Source organism: Cricetulus griseus (genome assembly GCF_003668045.3).
Source record: "Cricetulus griseus strain 17A/GY chromosome 1 unlocalized genomic scaffold, alternate assembly CriGri-PICRH-1.0 chr1_1, whole genome shotgun sequence".
NCBI lineage: Eukaryota > Metazoa > Chordata > Mammalia > Rodentia > Cricetidae > Cricetulus > Cricetulus griseus.
Window position 1 is genome coordinate 120,651,783 of NW_023276807.1, and position 16,131 is coordinate 120,667,913.

The 16,131-nt window shown below is 45.2% G+C and overlaps 1 protein-coding gene across 2 annotated transcripts in view; it reads right to left on the minus strand.

Annotated features, from left to right (window-relative positions):
- Nucleotides 1–1,561: 1,561 nt before the first annotated feature.
- Ccdc149 (coiled-coil domain containing 149) overlaps nucleotides 1,562–16,131 on the minus strand; it is a 58,544-nt gene continuing 43,974 nt past the window's right edge. The window contains exons 10-12 of one of the 2 annotated variants that reach the window (XM_035452105.1): nucleotides 15,113–15,145; nucleotides 10,662–10,778; nucleotides 1,562–1,986 (exon numbers count right to left, since the gene is read on the minus strand). In XM_035452105.1, coding sequence (XP_035307996.1) covers nucleotides 1,562–1,986; nucleotides 10,662–10,778; nucleotides 15,113–15,145 — 575 coding nt within the window. The remainder of the gene's footprint in view (nucleotides 1,987–10,661; nucleotides 10,779–15,112; nucleotides 15,146–16,131) is intronic. The other variant, XM_035452106.1, reaches the window with a different exon arrangement.

A 16,131-nucleotide genomic window follows, 5' to 3' on the forward strand; every position in this document is an offset into this window, starting at 1 on the left:
TTCCCTTGGGACACCTTGTTTCTGATGTCCTATGCCTCAATACTGACCATGTGAAGCCAAACACACAAGGCTAGTTGAGGCCCCCATCCAGAGAAAAAGGCACCTTCAGGACTATTAGCTTATGTTGAACTTGCAACTTCAGGGACTCCTCCTTTATGGGGCTGGCCTTCATGGGAAGGGGACAAACTGAAATATAGATGGATAAACAGAGCATTAGGACCGTGTCTGAAAGTGTGTCCTTGCCCCCAGGAGTCCCAGGGCACAGACAGGTTTTAGGATAAATGGGAGCACGTGCCATCCCTGAGGTTCCCTTTCTAGCTGAAGTTTCTGAGATCAATTCTGGCTCTCTTAGGTGGTGTGAGCTTGGGGATCTCAACCACCCCACACACCTGGGGACATAAACTGAGCTCAGCTCAAAGAAAGGTCTGGGACTCAATGGCCCTGTAAATCTCTGTAGCTCATCTTCACTCTGTGAGGAAGCAGCAGGCAGGTGGGCTACTCCCTCCTGCCCTCTTGGACCTTACACTTGGTGTGTAGTTCCCTCTGTGGTCAAGGCTGTAATGAACTCATATTTTCTCCTTCCCTATCAGGCCACAACTTTAGAGCCCTGTGTTTCAAAGAGTCCCTGGGGGCCCAGATGTAACATTCCGTTGATGGAGAGAGTGATTCAGGGTTTCAAGTGGTATGGGAAAATTGGATGACGCTAAGCAGCGAGCTTTGCCCAGACCCCAAATATCATACCATCCTATGAGCTTGTGCTGGACAAAGACAGCTAGTGTTTCTGATATCATCTAAACAACAACAACAAAAACAAAAGATCAGAACACCACTAGAAAGTAACCTCTTCCTGGAAGCTCCCTGTTATCCATCCCTCCAGGCCAGTGAAAGTTCCAGACTGAGGCTAGAACACTCAGGTCTGTACTAAATCAGCAAAAAGCCTCTCTAACCTATAGTCCAACTTTCCCAGCCTGCTCTGGTCCCTCCCAAGTGCCATTGTGAAACATTGGATGCCAAGAACACCCATTTCTGGGGGATCCTCAGTGACCTCTATATGACAAAGTGCAGCCATGGCCCCATGAACATATTTCATCCAATTACATCTTTCTTTCTAGCCGTCCAGTTACTCCCAAGACTGAGATCCAGGGGAAAACAAAAACAAAAACAAAAACCCTTCCTTTCTCAGCTTGTCCCATCATTTTGACGGACAACATTAAATGCTAATAGAAAAACATCTTCTGTCTAATAAAACAAATGCTGACAGGGAGAGGTATGTGGAAAGGCAGCCATATGGCAACTATGATTCTTGTGCCCGGCCATGTTCACAGCAGCATTCTTCGGCAGACAGAGGTGACACTGAGAAGCTCACAGACCAGCATTTAATAAATCAGATGGAGCTGGCACCATCGGGTGCTCCCAGCTTGTAGCAGGATCAGAGCATTTTCTCATTTGCAGACAGGAAGGTGTTTTAGCAGAAAGGGGTTGGATGCCTGTTCTGAAGCGTCAGCCTTTTCTCACTGTCCCTGGTGCCTTCAATGTGTCACCATGTCAGTCTCTCTTCCCCTCAGGTTTGCACAGTGCTTCTCATGTCTCCGCCCTCCGAGATCCCTCTGTCACCTTCCACACTAGATGCTTTGGCCTCTGGCTGCATGGAAGACAAGTGGTCCTGGAGAGTTGTGGTACACTCTCCCTGGGAGGCCAGGCTAGGTGGGGAAAGGCCCGGCTCACACCTCTGTTCTTCCAGGGGAGCCTCCCTGGTGACCAGGTGTGCAGCCTCCTGTCCATCAGTCAGTTGAACAGTTCCCTTTCCCACGGTGTTTAGTTCCTCTGAAGGGAGCTGGGGTAATGGAGGATGATGAAAGTGTGAGCACTGGTTCCTATTGCTTGGCTGTGTTGGGGAGCTGACAGCAGGCTTCTCAGCATCCTCAGGCACTGTCAACGCCTCAGCAGCTGCACAGCTTTCATCTCGCTCCTGCTTCTGAATCTCCCCTGAAAACAGACAAGGGACAGCATCAACACTCTGGCAGCAGATTGGCCTTACCTTTCTCTCCTGTCAACTCCCACCCAACCACCTGCCAATGGCCTTTAAGAACCAATGACTTATTACTCTTCCCCCTTCCAGGCTGGTTGCTGGAGCCCAGGGGATAAAGGACCCATGTTCAGAAGCCAAGCAAGCACCTTCTTCAAACCTCTGCCTTATTGCCAAGGGACCGCCTAATGTCTATGGAAGACTAAGTCTGAGGACAAAGGCTGTCCTTTGGAAGTTGAAGGGATATCTAAGCACATTAGTGACAGAGATTCCAGCTGCTTTCAGAGCATAACGATAGCTTGGGGAGATTTGGTGTCATCCCCACTCATTCTTCATGAGCACTTCACTATCTAAGGGGAATACACCATGTTTGCCCAGCTTCAGATAAAAGGCTATGTGCAAACGGTTTCTAGCTCCCTTCTCAGCACTGAACTCTTCGCCTTAAATACCACTATCAATCAGAAATTCTAGAGATGCAAAGCAGGAGGGAGAAGACAAGGGAAGAGCACTGGGCGCTGTCACCTTGTCCCCATTTCCCTACTCACTTGCTTTATGATCACAGCTTGTCTGGCCTCAGTTTCTCAGATAAGTGAAAGGGAGGACTCTAATGTCCCTCTATGATGTAATAAGTAAGTAATCATGTGACCAGGGAGAGTAAACAGCTCTTAGTACCAGGATATGTGCATTTAATACTAGGCTGTGAGTTTCCCATAAACCAGTATGTTCTAGGACCTAGGAACAACAGTGATGAAGGATACAGAAGATGCAAATCTGGGTGAGTCTAGCATGAGCATAGGTGCTGGTGCAAATCCAAAGACCTTAGGAATACTTCCTGGTACTCCTGATTGCAACCTCAGTAAAACAACGAACACTATAGTCAGCCTGCCACCAGACACGTACAGGGATGTTCTTGGGCTGACTGCTGATTGGGGGACTTAGACTGTGAAAGATTGGCAGGATGCAGAACACATATTCCTTCCATTTTCTCATGTCACACCTTTTGAGGGAGCCTTGCTGATTCCAAGCCAGTTCTGACACCATTCAGGTTTTTTTTTTTTTTTTTTTTTTTTTTTTTTTTATAAGGTCCTACTGGTCAGGTTCTGATAACCTGTTGCCTTAGTTTCTGAGATTGGCTCACATATATGTATCCTTCCAAATGTGTGACATACCTGTGATAGGTTTATTGTCAACTTGTCTGGGACTTGGGAGATACACCTATGTGTTTGTCGGGCCTTTCCAGAAAGGACTGATGTGTGGGATAGTGACTGGGAAGGAAAGACCTGACCAGAATGTAGGAAGTACCTTCCAGCTGCCAGCCCAGATAATAAACAGAGTCTGAGGAAGGCAGCCTAGTGGGAGTGCAGCTTACATTAGCTGATAGCAGGCTTTCCAGCATAGAGTAAATACCAGCTACTCTCTAGAAACTTCCAGGCATTTCAGCTCCAGGCTGGGACTACTGAAGCACCAAGAATGTGGTCCTCTGCCTGTCTGCTGTTGGACTACCAGTTCCTATGGTCTATCGTAAAGCCTATCCAATAATCCCTTTACCATTTACATATGGACCTTTTTTCGGTTCTGCTCCTCTAGAAAACCCTGCACAATACCCCTTAGTTCTCTGCACAAACTATTCTGTTTCCTCCAGCTCTAAAGTGCTGACCAGCTAGGACTTACTGGGTTGGCCTTTCCGCTAGGAGTTGCTCTACAGACATGACACACTTTATCTTGTCAAACTTTGGTCCATGAGATCAGGAGCGTCTGAACATCAACTGAACATTCAAGAACATTTTAAAGACAGAATTCAATTTTTATTTTGAGTAGAAAAACAACATATGTGGGAAGAACTGGAGAGGCCTGCCATTACTATAACAAACAACTTACAAAAAGAAAGAGGTGTGGCATGTGTTGGGGTGGGAGTGTTAATGCAGATTGAATCTAGGATCTTGCACATGCTAGGCAACCTCTCTACCACTGAGCCACATCCCTAGCTCTTGGATTTTGGCTCACAGTTTTAGGGGCACTAGTCCAAAATAAGCTGTCCATTGCTTTGTGCCAGGCAGCATGTTGTTGTAGAAGCACAAGATGAAACAAACAAGTTCACCTGGGACCAGGAAGGAAAAGATAAAACAATGAGGGGGATCAGTCCCATTAGCCTCTTCAAGGGTGTGCCCAAATGCCTGATGACATTGCTCTAGGCCCCACTTCATAATTGTTCTGCTTTGTCCCTTTCCTGATTTTGATTAATGTCCTGGGTCTATCTTTAACCCCTCCCTTGTGAGGTCTGTAGGCTCAGATCCTCCTTCTCCATTCAGTCCCTCTGTCTCCTCTGTGGCATATGTTTCCACCAGCACAGCCTCCCCCCCGCCCCCGCTCTGCTTGTGGTTTCTCAAATAGCAGTTTTCTTCTGTTTTGAGTCTACTACTGGGTGCACACAGATTAATGTCTTATTTTGTGGCTGGTAAAGAATGACCACCAACTTAGTGGCTTTAAAACATACATTTTTCAGAAGTCCTCTGTCAGTCTCCTTGGCAGGTCAGGAGCACAGTCCCTGCGTGACTCTAGGGCACAATCCATTCTTCACTTTCCTCAGATTTTGGTGGCTTCTTGGTTTGTGGCAGAATTCTTTCAATGCCCATCTCCTCAGACACATCACCTGGCTTATCTATGTGGGCCATACCTCTCTCTTGCCTCCATCTTGTGTGGTGATCTATTTAGGACCCAGCTGTACAATCCAGGATCTTCTCACCTTACTACCCATAGATGAATCCCATCTTCAAAGTGCTTTCATCATGGGGATAAGGCCGATGGGTCCATTGGAAACCCCTGAGAACATCCTTTAGTCCTCTACATACATATGCCCTCTGTATTTCCTTTGTTGACCTGTTGTCTACTCCTGCCTCTCTGAGGATACCTTCCTAGGTATCTGTCCTGCTTCTTCTTCCTTCATTCTATTCAGTTATTAGCAATCTAACTCCTGCCCACAAGGACATCTCTCATGCCCGATCACCATGCTTCCCATAGGAGATGTAGACTCATGATTCTAGAGTCCGGTTAGACCCACCCCACCCCTACAACCTGCCTGGAAACTGCTGTTACATTCTAGAAATACTACACACACACACACACACACACACACACACACACACACACACACACACACACACACGTCTCCTCCCATTAGCCATCTCTGCATTGCTCTGTGATCACATGGACTTCAGGACTTCAGGCTTCAAAGCCACATGAGTGTCCTTCCTTATCTTTTTCACCATTTGAGAAATGTAAAGTCCCAGCTCTGTCCTTTAGCACTGCAAATGGAACCCTGTGTCTCTCCAGATTCATGGGTTCCACCTCCCCAACTGGAAAGGGGGTATTTGGAGGTGAGACTTTGGAAGAGGTTTAGATGCATCATGGATATGGCTCACTCACCATGGATTCAATACCCTCATAGGAAGAGGAGACCAGAGCCTTCTCTTTCTCCAGCATGTGAGCACACAGCAAAGAGGGGAGAGAGCCCTCATCAGACACAGGATGTACCCAGCCTTCAAAACTAAACTCACTACACAATGCAGCCAGATTGCTTGGCTCTGTTCTACAAACCCATGATGATCGAGACTCAGGGAAATGCTTCTGGCAGCTTGCACGCTCATCCTTCCATGGCATCAGTTATGCCTTGGCTGTCTAAAGCCTCTCTACACCAGGCTTTCTGGTTTGTATCCTCTTGGTTCAGGGACATGTGTCCCTTGCATCTCAACAAACAGGTAAGTGACACAGGAAAAAGTGCACCCAGCCCTGGACTTCAAACAGGTGTCAGGTGTGTTAACTGTGTATGAGGATAAAGCAGATTTGAGAGGATTCCTTCTGTACATTAGACATGTTAGATATTTTAAAACACAAACTATATAGTATGTTAGGTAAGATATAACATGAAAAGTGGGTATAATGAAAAGGTTGAGCTAAAAATGCAGCTTAGAATTTCGGCAACATGTGATAATTTTTTATATCTATGATCCATTTTAACACAATGCATGAAAGTATTGATGGATATGAGTGGTAAGGGATAGGAATTTTGAATACATCTATTTAATTAAGTAAATATTAATTTGGGGGGCATTCAGTTACCTAGCATGCATTTAAATGTTTAAGAAATTTTGAAATAGCAGTAAGGTTGACAGAATCTATTTGTAGATTTCAAAACAGTTGGTAGAGAGGCTTTTGCATGTCCCTAACACCTAAAGCATGGCGAGTATCTGAGGTGGTGAATATACCAACTGCTCTGATTTGGTCTTTATGCATTATATCTAAGTCTGACATGTCACATGGCATCCCATAAGTCATAACTAAGTACAGTCATTATGTGTCAGTTTAAAATATTTTTAAAATGTCTGAACCCTAGCTAAAGCAGAACTGAGGAGCTCCAAAAGAAACTAAACTGAGTCAGGCACTCTACAAGGCTTAAGTGATACCACCAAGATGAAGAGGATAGCTCACACAGAAAGAAGTGATACTGTAGTGGTAAACACAGTGATACCACCAAGATGAAGAGGGTGGCTTGCACAGAAGGAAATGATGCTGTAGATGGTAAACACACTAGAACCACTGGGAGGGGACAATGGGCTTCACCTGAGCAAGGCAATCATTGCTTCTTGTCCCCAAACCTCTTCCATCTAGTTCTCCTGATACAAAATGGATTTTTTTTCACATTAGAGGAGCCATCTCATTTTCCTCAGCCTTTTGGATAACCACAGAGGACTCTACAGACAGACTCTTGACCAATATTTTTCCCCTCTCATTTTCAAGTCTGAATTCAGTCATGGACACCTTGGGTCACTCTTCTCTGCAAGTCTTATCCTGGAAAACAAACCCAGTACTTGTCCTTGTCCTTACAGTGAAATACATGAACACATATATGAGTATAGCAGGCTTTGACTTGGAAAAAAATTGCCTGTTGTGATGATCTGTTCAGCAGAGATAACAGTGTGTGAAATTCCCAAGAGAGTCATGCTCCAATCCACACTGCCAAGCCAGGTTCTCCATACGGCTTTGCCATTCTGATTGGGTCTATGGACTTGCACCTGGGAGCTTGTCAGAGCTACAGGGTCTTAGGCTCCACCCCTCATCTACTGGTTTCAGAATGCCTACTCATAAGGTCCCATGTGATGGGGGGTTCCCATTACAGTGTGAGAAGCACTGGGACCTTGACACACAAATCTCACCATGTCTTCCTCTACATGGAAAACCTTCAAAGGCTGCAGATTCTGGGGAACACAGCCAAAGCTTGCAACCTAGTGTTCATGCATTCATGAGCTAACACCCATTTCTCTTTTTATCTGACATCCCTGCTCCGCTCCTTGTATCCCTCCATCCAGCCACATCTGTCCCTTTTGGTACTGCACCTTCCCCCAGGGCCTTTGTTGATTCCCATTGTCCCTGGAGCCCTCATCCCCCTCTCCATTCCAAAGGGAGCCTTTGGAGGCAGCCCAGCCCCCTTCTTCTCTGTGTGGATTAAATCTGGCCATAAGCTCTATTCCTAGTTACGGCTTCCCACGAGGTGGTCTAGACCTCCTGAAACTTAGAGGGTTTTTTTTTTTTTCCCACCTCAAATTGTTACTTATAACTAACTACCTTAAGTACAAAATCTTGCCTGATTAATTTTTTAACTTTGCCAATGTTCTATGGCAAAGACTCAATAAATAACTTACTAAGTGCTTGAATATATGGACTTATACATGTATTCATGAAAAAGCGAATCTATTAGCATACATCCTAAATACCATGCATCACGTTGGGAAAGAAACTTAAATTTACAGTATTCATTTTAGGGTATATTCAGATAACAACCCTGAAACTTCTCAAAATGGTACTTTCTGCGAAGAGATAGAGATGTCTAACTCCTACAAATATTTGGCTACATCCAAGGCAGCTCGGGGAAGTGATCACATCAATTTCAAACTAACAAATGAAAACTCTTACTGTGGTTGTAGAGGGTCGCGTGAAACACTGAGTCAACACTGATCACGCTCCCAGCAGAGGGGGAAGCGTTATTCAAAGGGAGAGAATTATGGTGTGTCCTACAGCTACATTTTTCAGCAGTGCGAGATGAATAAACTCCTTCTGGAAATTACTCTCATGAAATTACTTCTCCTGAGACAGTTAATAGTATATTCTGGTGCCCCCGAAAAATTAATTAACCTTCCTCAGAAGAACCTCACCCCTAAACCATTGGCAATGTGTTTTTACTGTGGGTCAGCCGAGACCTTTGCCACCCTCATTTACATCTAAGGGAAGCTGGTCTAAATTATGCCAGGGTCTTTTGGTTGCTGGTGCTTTGCCTTGTGCTATTTCCTTGTAGGATATTCCAATTCTGTCTAGATGTGTGAATCTTGTCATCATCTATCTCTCCCTTCCCCACCCCTTCTCCTCTTCTTCCTTCTCCTTCTCTACCCCCTCCTATTTTAATGAAAAGCCTTTGAGGTTACCAGGGAAACATTTTTATTTTAAACTTTTGTTCAGGGGATGACAGGAAGTCCCATAGGCTACAGAGCAGCCACAGGAAGGGGATAATGGACACCCAAAGAGGATGAGGGACACCAGAAGGAGATGGTGGACTCCTGAAGAAGATAATGGACACTAGCTTTGGTTCTGTTGTCTGCTCCTATTTGCTTCGCTGGATAGCACATCTTGGGACCAGAAACAATACAGGTTCTGGAAATTGACACTGTTGGTACAGCAGGATTTACCAACCCCTCCTTTTTTCTTGCATTTATCTAGAGGGCACCCAAACAACATGCTTAAGTCAATTATCAGTACACACAGAAAACTTCTTAAACATGTGACAGCCATCATGCCTTCACTAGGACCTCTGATCCTTTGCTATGGAAACCAAACCTCCTTGAATGCTAAGATTCAAGGTGTTAACTCTTAAGTCAGCCATAGGAAGCTTTGCTTTCACTTTAATTACAGACTCACAGCACTGACATCTCCATAAAAGACTTATGAATTAGCCAAAAGTTGGAAAATATTATTGCAAAAAGTAGTAATTATTCTGGGCTGCTGTCACAAACAGAATTAATATCATTAATACTAATTAGTCACAATACACACATCAATAAGGATGAGGCAAATGCTTCATGACAGAGTGGGAAGAAAAATATTGTTTCTTTTTCTCTAAAAGATGAAGAAGAAATAGTGTTGTAGAAAAGATTGCTAGTCCCCTAAAATGTATCCCCCACCCTTAGGCCCAAAGGGGACATTTGTCATCTTTTGTTGGCTGGCTGGCTGGGCTTTGTTGTCCTCCTGCATGTGGCAGCTTTCAGTTGGAATTAATCAGGCCACAGCAGTGATGAGGCCATTGGGACATTGACAGCCTCTCAGAGAGCGTGTCCTTGTTCCCACCCAGAGCTGGCTCAGGACAGACAGGAACAATGCGCACTGATGAAGGGACTCTGGAAGCTATCATTCTGAATCAGTCCCTCATGCAGGCTGCCCTTGTGAAGATCAAGACAGCTCCTTCCAGTACAGTAGGCCCAGGCCACCCAGAACAGTCAGAGGCTTTGGCGCCCCATGAGGACACAGGCTGCCAGCATGCTGTGACCACTAGCCACAATACAAGGCCACAGTGCACTGGAGACCAGTATTACAAGCAGCACGTGCTACAGGCTGTAATGACCCAGTTTTGCTTTCTGGCCAGTGTGGATTCACCAGGGTAAAGGTCTGTGTCCAGGGATTCTCCCATGAGTACTTGAAAATATTTCTTTCGAAAATCTAGAAATATCTTCTCCTTTCACTGCTCTGCCCTGTGGTGAGCAATCTGAATAGTGAGAAGATGCTGGGTGAACCTTGCTGGCCCCAGCTATGGTGGGCAGAAACACCTGTCTATCACAGTGAATCCTACATGGTCCTACTAATGCTCCGAGTTCTAAGTTGTGAACTGGCTGGTTTCACAGCACAAGCTAATGACAGAGCTGGTCAGCCCATATTGCTAAAGGGTAGTTCAATCATCAGGGGAGGAGGTTGGGCTAGATCACACTGTGGAACTGAGATGTTAAGTCAAGACAGCTAAGTGTAACTTGGAAACTCTGAGCAAGGTGAAAATGGGACCGCAAGGTATCACTATGGGTTGATCCTACAGCTGATGAATGAAGATGGGAACTGAGTATGGACAGGTCAGATGGTGAGGAGCCTCCAATGACACAGTAAGCACCCAGACTGAGCCACAAGTAGGATGCCCAAGAAACCCTGCAGAAAGACTTTGGTTACAGGTCAGTGTGGATGGGGAAGAGATACTGACAGGAGTCAATGACTATAAGGTTTCAAGCCTGAGTCACCAAAAAAAAAAAAAAAAGAGGAAGCAAGAAGAGCTGGTGATGTCACACCAAAGAAGCCCACAGGCTGCTGGGAAAGTTCAGGATCTGAAATAAATTGTAGTTGCAAATAGAAGTGCGTGAGTGTGTGTGTGTGTGTTTGTGTGTGTGGATATGGGTGTGTCTGTGAGTGTGTGTGTGTGCGTGCATTTAAGTATGGGGTGAGGATGTCTTCATGGAGTCCTACAGTAGCTGTAGAATGAGGCCCTGCTGGCACTGACATGCACTCTGTAGAGGGTACTGACCAGGAAGAGAGAGCAGACCTGAGAGACACTTACCATCCTTGGTGCTCTCCTTGTTCTCAGTGGGTTGTTCCACAAATTTCAACAGTGGGGACCTTGACCTCTGTATGGTGGTTAGAGTCTGGTCACTGAACAGTATAGTGTCCTTGCCCCCTATGAGGAAGATGGGAAAATTGGCTTATCAGTCACTGGTTTAGCTGGGTAACCTTTACAACCCATAACAGTTTTCATTGTTAACTTGATACACCATTGAATTGCCTGGGAAGAGTCTCAGTGAGTGGCTGCCTTGATCAGGTTGGCCTCTGAGGTATTGTTTGAACTACACTGATTGACATGGGAAGACCAGCCCACTGTGGGTGGCACTATTCCCTAGTCAGGGGATTTGGACCATATAAAAGAAAATGAGCTGAGCATAAACATGCACACAGTCTCCCTCTGCCCTTAAGTGGGGATGTGACTAGATGCTTGAAGTTCCTGCCACAATCTAGAATTGTAAGCTGAATGCAACCTTATTCTCCCAAGTTGCTTTGGTCGAGATTTTTTTAATCATAGCACCAGAAATGAAACTAAGACACTCCACACAATGAGCTAGCTATTTGGTTAAGGAAACTCCTTCAGTTGTGGGCAGTACAAGTAAGTAGTCAGTAGGCCTTTCTCTAGTATGTGAATAGAGTATGGATCTTCTATCCATGATAGAAGACCTTTACTCATTCCCCAGTGGCTACTCTGGAACAGCTGCCCACAAGTGCTACCAGTAAAGAGAAACCTGAATGCCTGCAAAGAACTGGGCAGTTGGGTGGGACAACAGCAGTGGCTGCAGCAGGGAGCTTGGGAGGGACACTACATTAGCTGTGCTGTGGATATAATCACCTGCTCACAGGGTGACCGTGAGAGTGTCACTTTCCCTCTCTAAACATCGAATTTTTCATCATGGGTAGTTGTGAAGATAAAATGAAACGGTCAGGGAAAGGCCTTGGGTATTTAGAGAACATTCAGCAAACATCATGTGCTGAAATCATCAGCACAGACTCCCACACACCTGATAAATGTCCCAGTTGCATCTGGTCATGTTAACCATGGAACTGTCACAAGTCAGCTGGCATTAAGTCCTCCACATTAACCTAGCTGTATTCCCACTTGGAGTATACACTCAGTTTAACCCACTACCTATTAGTGTGAGTTCCCATTAGAGGGTAGAGAGGTGTGAAGTGGATGAGAGGACAAGGGAGAGGGCACCACATTTTCACTGCAGAAGGCAAATGGGTCATGCAGATGAACAACAGGGGGAAACAGCTTCATACATGAGCATGTCAAACTGGCACCAAATGCATGGAAGAACAGTGCCCTTATGAGGTTGTAAGAGTCCATAGGCATGCTATGATGCCAAGTCTTGGCTTGAAAAGCTTAAGGGTTCTCTGGGTGGAAACCATTGGGCCTGAAACAAAAGCTCCAGGTCACAAGAGCAGCTTGGGCTCCAGTCTGGGCTACAGTGACTCCTCACAAAAACAAGAGACTTCTGCAAAAATGTGAGGGAAGTGCATGTAGAGAAGACAAGAAAGCCAGCCTTCACCTATGCCAGTAGAAGGGGACTGAGAAGACATGCCTCCCTAAACTCTTGCCTGGAGATGGTGCCTCCATATTAGCATCATTCCGAGATCTGGTCACCCTTGCCATGCTTCCTTCCTTAGAAGGTTCCTGGTTCAGCAGCTCTCTGAAGGTCTGGAGCTGGCTGTGGCCACTGGACTGAGGTCTAATGGACAGTCTGGTTGCCTGAGATTTCTTCTGGCTTCCACTTAGAGGAGATGGTGCGTCGGGGAGGGAATTCTGCACACTAGGTCAAAGGACCACTAATGCCCAAGGCCACACAGGCTTCTCATTCAGCTGGTGCTTGAGTGGCTGCAAGCTCTACTGATTCCATATGGCACCAAAGTTCTCACTCCTGCCTCTAAAAATGAACCAAGTACTTTCAACCCCCAGGTTTTCCTCCTCAGGCTGATGCCTTGTAGTAGACACAGGCTGAAAATGAAAAGCTCAAAAAGCCAGATTATAGCCCGTAGATGGATTGTTTTCTGGCTTTCAGTATTTCTGTGGATTGTGTCTGTGCTTCCTCAGCACAGACCCCCCCTCCCTCTTCCTCACCCCTCTCTCTAGCTCCCTCACCCCCCCCTGTGTGTGTGTGTGTGTGTGTGTGTGTGTGTGTGTGTGAGAGAGAGAGAGAGAGAGAGAGAGAGAGAGAGAGAGAGAGAGGCAAAGAGGGACAGAGGGGGGCTATGTGTCATCACTCTTACATGGGAATCAGAGGACAATAGTAGATGTTGCTCTCGCTTCCCACCTTATTTGACACTGGGTCACTTTGGCATTTGCTATGCACATCCTGCTGTCTGGCCCATGAGCTTCCAGGGATTCTGTTTCCCATCTCTTCTGGCCTTTAGAGCACTGGAATTACAAATATGTGCTAATATGCTTGGCTGTATGTGGGGTCTGGGGATCAAACTCATGCTGGTACAGCAAGCATTTTACCAAAGAGTCAGCTTCCAGCACATGGTGTTTCCTTGTAGAATATGAACACATCCAGACAACACTCCTCAGAGCTACCTATATAGATCTGAGAAGACCTGAGGGAAGGATGCCAGCAAGTGGGAGTAAAGGTATCTATCGTGGCTAGAGAGCATGGCTTGCAATACCTACCCTCTGGCTTCTTTGCAGTATCCCATAGCTTTGTTACTATCAAAGCACAGGCCAAACAACTTGAATAGTCCCAGCTATCTAGATAACTTCTCTCTATAGCCTGACATTTATCAAATACGTTTATTCTCCAGCAAGATCACAAATTGACTCCAAGCCTAGCAACCACTGTTGAAATCTCTATGATGGGGCTGGTATATCTAACTTATTGGTAGCAAGCTTGTCTAGCATGTATTTGTTCTTGGGTTCAATCCACAGCACTAATGAACACAGTGTGACAGTGAGTGCCTGTGATTCTAACACTTGGGAGGTAGAGTGAGGAGAATCAGAAGTTCTAGGTCATCCATAGCTACTGCAACAAGTTCAAGGCCAGACTGGGCTCTGTGAAACTGTCTAATAAAAATACAACAAAGTAAAACTACATGGTGCTGGTCAGGAAGAGGGGAAAGAGGAAACTCACAAAGCATTCTTCCCCGTGGATTCTTTCCCACAGCCACATCATCTCCCTAGTGCTTCCATCTCAGAAGAAGTTTTTCTGCCTTCTGGATTCCTCCTATCTGGTCCAGAAACCAGTATCCACTTACATCATTTGCCTATGTATCTTGGCTCAGAGCTATGGTCACCCAGCATCCATAAAAGATGTATGAAACTCTAAATACACAAACCTAATGCCATCTTCTATGACCTGTGTGTCATCTAACTCTCCCTCCCCCACTGTGTCCTGTTCTAAAAGGAATAGCTTAGGAAAGGAGAAAGCGTTCTTTCACATGTCAGCTCTGACACATCCATATTGGATGTTGGCCAATATGGAAGACTGATGCCACATTAGCAAGGAAAAATGCTAAGATAGATTAGCAATGTCTGTCACTAGTGTGAGAATGGAGTATATACTACATACACACCAAGTATTTGTCATCCTGAATTTTCTTGTTCTTAACTGTTTTTAACTCTACCCATCATCTCCCTAGTGCTTCTATCTTGGTCACTCATGCTGCACTAAACCCTCAATACTTTGTTTTCTCCATCAGTGCTTAATGGAGATTCATCTTACTTCCTTAAGAAGACTATAGGTATATGGAGGGCAGGGGTGGGTTGGCCTGGCATGGTATTCATAAAGCTGAAGCTCAAAATAGGTACCAGACCATAAACAAAGTGATTTACTGGAGACTTTGCTCGTTCCTTTTGAAATGCTGGTAAATAAGACAATTCTCGAAAACCAATAGGACTCAGCACCTTCCATTGTGAAGTAGCTGCTGCTTGTGGAGAGGATGAGAAGAAATGGAGGAGGCAGAGGAGGTGTGAGGGCGAGAGAACACATTGCTTCTTGCAGTAGCTTAAATGGAGACACGTAAGAGCAGGAGTAGGGGAACTGCTGTGACTCACACAGGAAGAGTCACCCCACTCCCTGTCCTTTCTCTCCAGGACTACAAACACCCCAAGACAAAGCTACATCCATATATCCCGTCACTCATGGCCCAAAGCAAGGCTGTTGCAATGACAAAAACTATATCTAAAGGGGAAAGTGCTACTCCTGTCCTGTGCCCCCATTTGTATCTATGTGGTGGCCAGAGGCTAGAACCCCTATGCCCACAGCTTAAAACCCACTGAGGCTGGTCCTTCAAGTTAATTGTACTCATAAATGTTTGCTTTACACTAACTGGATTCCCTATTTCAGTAAGTAATTTTATCTAGAAAATTCACAGAAAGGTGGATAGCAAATTTCTACAATTCACATACATGGATGATAGAATGTGTTCCCAATTTAGCCACAAGAAACCCCAAATATTTGAAAATGAACATACTCCCAAATCCAACTGAAACATTGTAGCTCAGGCCTTCGGCAGCAAAAAGAAGGGAAAAACAGTCATTATTGCAGAACAGCCATTTGAAGTCCCACCTGACCAAACAAATACCAGACACAGGAAATTCCCAGCATTGATTCACCCATTCAACTTCCATTTTTTTACATAAATCACACAAATGAAACAGTGAGAAAATTCACAAAGTCATTCTTAGAGAGGGGGAAAAAAACCAAAGCTTTGGTACATGCACAAAAACAGCAATTTGACTGCACAAATAAATGACAAATTTGTCTGTCTGTGTTGAAATTCAATGCAGTGAAAGAAAGGCCTTCACAGAAGCTGAGGTTTGAACATCATCAAAAGCGGCTGATGCAAAAGGACCATTCAAATCCCCAGGACGGCACTCGCCACTAATTAGTTCTGTGAGGTCTTTTGACATCCAGTTCAAGGAATCTCTGTGAAAAATTCCAATTTATGAAACACACTCTCAGGCAACCTAAGGCAGCTATTCAGATTTCCACCAAGGAAAACGTGATGTTGTCCACCTCCTCTCCCGGGGCAATTTTCATTTCTCATCCGTACAGGAATGCAGCCCACAGGAGCTGAGGGAAGAGACCGCTCCACACTGAAAGGGTAAGGCACTAAAAATACCCAGACAATGTTCCTTCCAGGGAACCAGGAGGCGGTAGAAAATGATAAATATAAGTTTCCAAACAGCGTAAAGACAAGGCGAAGAACTGACGGGGTCTCCTGAGAGGGGTATTTTACTGGGATAAACGGGATAAGTATAGCTCATTAGAAAGAATCACCTTGGCTTCTCACACATTGGACAAATGTGGGGAGAAAAATCTCCTCAGGAAATTTTTGTTTTCAAGCTACATAAAACTGTTGGGAGGAGGAAGGCAGGAGAAGGTGGCTGTGAAGTACATCTGGGTTGGAGAAATTGTTGGCGCTTCATTTTTAGTACTGGTGATTAAACTGAACAAATCTTTGTGTGGTTTTACATTCCATTTTAGGGC